This window comes from Rhea americana, unplaced genomic scaffold (genome assembly GCF_003343005.1).
Source record: "Rhea americana isolate MKP2758 unplaced genomic scaffold, rheAme1 scaffold_15, whole genome shotgun sequence".
NCBI lineage: Eukaryota > Metazoa > Chordata > Aves > Rheiformes > Rheidae > Rhea > Rhea americana.
In genome coordinates this window covers 2,070,306-2,075,461 of record NW_028185594.1, presented here as the reverse complement: position 1 = coordinate 2,075,461, position 5,156 = coordinate 2,070,306, and the positions used below count along the sequence as shown (strand labels likewise).

At 46.4% G+C, this 5,156-nt stretch overlaps 1 protein-coding gene across 1 annotated transcript; it reads left to right on the top strand.

Moving 5' to 3' along the window:
* The first annotated feature begins 6 nt into the window (after positions 1 to 6).
* Positions 7 to 1,845, top strand: RPE (ribulose-5-phosphate-3-epimerase). Its single transcript, XM_085299329.1, has 4 exons — positions 7 to 155; positions 432 to 566; positions 728 to 814; positions 1,287 to 1,845. The coding sequence occupies exons 1-4, from the start codon at positions 18 to 20 to the stop codon at positions 1,407 to 1,409; spliced, it is 483 nt and encodes a 160-aa protein (XP_085155455.1). The 5' UTR covers positions 7 to 17; the 3' UTR covers positions 1,410 to 1,845.
* Positions 1,846 to 5,156: the final 3,311 nt, after the last annotated feature.

Below are 5,156 nucleotides of genomic sequence, written 5' to 3'. Positions count from 1 at the left end.
GCGCCCCTCTTCCAGACATGCACATGATGGTGGCCAGGCCCGAGCAGTGGGTGAAGCCGATGGCCGTCGCGGGCGCGAACCAGTACACCTTCCACCTGGAGGCGACCGACAATCCCGGGGCGCTCATAAAGGACATCCGGGAGAACGGGATGAAGGTGAGGGCGGCGCGCCGCGTCTAGCTGCYGCGCTTGTGGTAAGGAAAAAGGAGCAGCTCCTGAGGAGCACGGATGGGCGCCTGCAGCCCTAACGGGCTTTGCCCGCAAACTTTAAGTGCTGTTCAGAAACCAAAACGCGGTCTTTAAAGGGGTCTGTTCTTACTGCAGCGGCTGCTACCGATTTCTAATTCAGCTCTTAGGAGTTTGGCACCAGCTGGTCAGTCTAGCTGTGTTTTATTCTGAAGGTACGCTTCTGTCGTCTTCTCCTTTCTGTAGGTTGGATTGGCCATCAAACCTGGAACTACAGTTGAACACTTGGCACCRTGGGCCAACCAGATAGATATGGCGTTGGTGATGACAGTAGAACCTGGATTTGGAGGGCAGAAATTTATGGAAGACATGATGCCAAAGGTAAACGCATTTTCCCTGTTCTTATTTATTGAACTTAAGGAACAGTAGAGAGTAGTGGTGAGGTGAACGAAAAAACCTTGCCTCAGTGTAAGAAACTACGAGTTGCCGCAACAGCTTAGTACAAGAGCTTAAAGCTAAGCTTTTATTTTATTGTTTTGTAGGTTCAGTGGCTGAGGACACAGTTTCCCTCACTTGACATCGAAGTGGATGGTGGAGTGGGGCCTGACACGATCCACAAATGTGCAGAGGTAAGAGGCTGAAAGAGAACAGCAGTTCCAAACAGAGCAGCAAAAGACTCAGTCTTCTGAGGAGACTAAAAATAACATTTGGAGGTATTGTATTCTGTTTTTAGAGGGAGCAGTAAGGCAGATTTAGTATCAGTATCTACTTCAGGTTTAAGGTATGATCTTGTGACTTTTTAAATAGTGACTCCTGAGCCTTACCTAAGCTAGAGAACTTGCTGGTTTCTTGCATGCTTAGGTTGTAATTCATATGTTAAGTGGGAGCAACAATGAAGAAATTCAAGAAAACCCATTTGGGGAAGAGGAATTTTTTCCARAATTGATTGGCTGATGTCATTAGAGGCATGATGCCTATGTCCTGGAAGCTGTGCCGGTTTGCTTTCCAGTTGGAGTTCACTACCACATTTTGCAGCGAGAAAGTCTGAAGAAATGCATCATCTGTTGTGTGTTACTGAGTGGGATGTTTAATGTCTTCCAGGCAGGTGCAAATATGATTGTATCTGGCAGTGCTATTATGAAGAGCGCAGATCCAAGATCTGTGATCAATCTTCTAAGGAATGTGTGTTCAGAAGCTGCTCAAAAGCGGTGCCTGGATCGATGAGACCTACTCACGCGGTGTTCAAGAAGGCTCTGTGCGTGCAGGAGAACCCTTGTTTCTCATGCGTAAGGGAGGGCTGGATGAACGTTAATTATGGAAACTTGTTGCTGCTGAACAGAAGAATCATTCCTTCGCTGCAATGAAGCAAGCAGCACTGGAAAACATTCCGGCTGTTTTTCAGGGTTGGAAATGCAATGGTTTGAACCTGTCTCTTGATTCTGTGGAGGCTAATTTTGTAGTACAACCTGTAATGCTGACTGGAATGAACTAGAATTCAGTCAGTTTTCGCTTGCTCGCAGAGTGTAGCATCACAACACACAATCTCTTGTGGACGATGCTAATGAAACTGCCTTCTGCTGTCTGTGTTTTGTCATTTGATCTGTGCGTTCCTACCATACTTTCGCAATGGTTGAATTAAACACTTCTCTTGGTGTGGTAAGTCTCTTCTAGCTGACTGTCAAAAATGAGTGGTTTTGGTTAGGGGGTTTAGGAGAAGTGCAGCTTGATGGGACTACTGGTTGTTTTTACCACATACACCAAAAGCTGTTTAGTACTTGACCTACTGTAAGTCTCGCAGCTCAACAGGTCCCAAAACTGGGTAACAGTCTGTCATCTACTGTACAACTAACCAGCTGAGACAGCTCCTACTGAAATCCTGAAGTGATGGGATTCCACAGACTGTTGCTTTAAAAACCTACAGTGACGTGCTTCATCTTGACCCACAGCCTCTTCGTACTTGATCACGGAGTAAGTGCTCAAGAGAGTGGCAGGCTGGAACGTTACCTGTCTGCTCACATGATTTCAGTGTGTGCAGGTTGAAATACATTATGTCCCTGCATGGAGATGGTTCTTCAACCGTAAAAATGAAACTTTTTAGTTCTTGTACCTTTTTTCTTTTTTCTTTTTCTTTTCCTGCAACTTTCCACCTTGTCCTATTCAGGTATGTTAAAGGGACAGAGGTAAAACCCACCAGAAAATGACCACAGTAGACCTGCTTCCTGTGGCCCTAGTTAGTACTGCTGGCTCCTTTAATATTTTATTCTGCTTGGTATCTTTTTCGTGTAAGGTGTAATTATAGAAGGGTTGCAAACGATCTGTTGCTCAATGGCAACAGGCCAGAAAGCTTAAAAAAAAAAAATCAGTTTCCAGTCCATTTCAGTAAGGCCCCAAACAGCTCTGTTGCTCTTCTAGCAAAGCAGCATACGCCACCTACCAAGCGCTGGGGCAGTACTGGAGCGGATGCATCTCCTACTACGATCAGGAACTGTGAGGGGTCCTAACAAGCCAGCCAGAGCGCTGAGTGCTGCTAAGCACCTTGTGCTGTGGAAGGAGACAGCTGCAGCACAGTGTGGGTCACAGGCATCTCAAGTGGTAAGAGTYGGACTAGTTCAGACAGTCTAGATAAGCCTCTCTGAAATGGCTAAACAACTTCTTTTTTCCTGTGTGGTTAACTGTGGTTTAGGTGAACAAATATCTTTGCTTCCTATTTACACTTTAACCCCCATATGAGAAGTAGCAAAAGAAAAATGGAGTCATCTGGACCTACCACATTGAAGGCATCTTTCAGAAGATGCTTGTGGAGAAAACAACTTGGCTAAGAAAGGTAACAGTTCAAATGGGTTTTAGATGTGTTAAAGCATCAATTCCTGGTTCTGGAAAAAGCTGTTTAGAGTCTTAATATATTGTGTATATAGAAACAGCCTAATCTCTTGTATTTAAAATGCAGGCTAAGCAGTCAGAAACCACAGCTGTGAAAAGGTAGTTCGCACCTCAGAAATGTGGCTTTTCATGCTCCTGAAAGCAGTAGGATAACTGGCAGTATTCTTGCCTCCTGCAGTTGACTTCAGGCTGATTTGAAAGGATAATCAAACCATCTCTGTTTTCTTTAATTAACTTGGGGAAAAAAATGCCAGTTACTTGCATGTGCTGTGCTTTGCTCTGACCAAGGAACTAGAGTRTGTTTTCTTTCAAAGGGTTTACTCCCTCCTTTGCTATTGTTTTCAGTCTGGTAGTTGTTTGCACTTCTCTTGACTCTTAGATGAGGAGCATTGTGGGAGACAGAAGTTACATACAGAGAAAAGTCACCCACTTGTTGCTTCCATCTGAGTCCCATCCAGTTGGGGCTGAGCTGGCACCAAGTCCCTTTTATCATACATCCGAGGCTGAGGTTAAAGCTGTCAGTGACCCCAGAGATGCAGCATACATGAAAGTAATGATATTTGTTCTTTTCCTTCTTAAGAATTGCCCAGTTCCCTGCCTTGATGCAGTACCTGAAGTGATGTATTAGACTCTTCTAAGCCTGTTGTCCTGCACTCGGTAATCCCCCCCCCCCCCGAGGAGGCATCGCAGTTGCTGGACCTGAACTGAGCACTAACATGACAACTAAATGAGCTGCTTGCGTGGCACCCACAGGATCAAACTCGCCCCCAGAGCTCCTACGTGCTGCAACGCTAAGAGCTGCAGCAGCAGCGGAGGGACSAGACTACGGCGATGCGGAGTCGGTCAGTGAAGTCGCACGGACGTGACAGTGCAGTGGCACTCYGCACTGGAAAAACAGGGTAAGAGAAACTCTTGTATTTGAGCAAGGCTGCAGCTGGATGTATGCTCCAGCGAGCGGTACATAGCACAGAGCTGCACGATACAATCAGACTGCAGTAAACACACGCAGAGCTCAGTTTTCATGGGGCTCAGAATTCTGTATTTGTACTTACATGCTATTAAGGTCCTGGATGTTGCGATGAAGCAAGTGTTTAAACCCTGATAGCAGCACAGAGCAGAACGTAAGTGGCCTTGAAAATTTCTCAATTGAAAAATGGTAAACCCAGCACAGGGGAAGTAGCTTTCCTCAATGAGGCTGCAACACTCAAGTTTCATGGGGGCCTTGCTGCATTATTTCACAGCCAGCCTTTCTATTAATACCTTTGGCCACAACATTAGGAGCAGCACTGACAAGCTGTTCTTACAGCTTAACAGCTACAAGACAAACAGCTTTTTTTGCTGTTTAAAATTCTGAAAAATAAGCAGGCGTTTCTTGCACATTTTATGACCTCAAGAATGAGCCTGGCTCTGAACTCTCAGCCTGTTCCCACCACCACCAGCTTTCCTGTGACACTAAAATTCATGCAAAACACCAAACCAACTGGAGGTGGGAGGCCAGCTCTTAACAGCAGGCTGTACACTAGAGTRTAACTGCTGACTGCAGATGCAGGCAGCACATGGAGAGGAGATGAAGGGAAGGGGATGGTCCTGTGACCAAGTTCTGTTCAGCAAGGTTTTCTAAACTTGTCCCAGTAGTGAAATGGTGCTATGGGAAAACACGGTACCTCAGTGGCTGGAGCAAGGACTGCTGCAAGAAGGCTGCACCTGGGTAAGTAGCACAGCCAAGGGCTTCTCGGAAAGCACCTCGTTTGACTGCATTACTAGTGCACGTGCACCCAGAGTGAGTCCCCCATGTGCTGCCCCTGCTAGAGGAAAGGTTGCGGGGGGCAGRCAGTCACCAGGAGTAAAGTAAGTAAGTGCAGCCCATTCTTCGTCACCACTTACACGTGCCTCTCACCTGATGGTAGCAACCTGCACACCACTAACATTTTCAGAGCAGCTCCTAGGCAGAGGCTTCAGGTAGCAGAAATGCTCTGGCATAGCGTTCTCTAGTTTGACACTGGCGCAGGCAGCTTTCCGTGAAGGCAGCCAGTTTGCTGTTGCAGGTCTAGCCAGCTGAGAGGCAAATGTTAGAGAAAAGACTTCTCATGG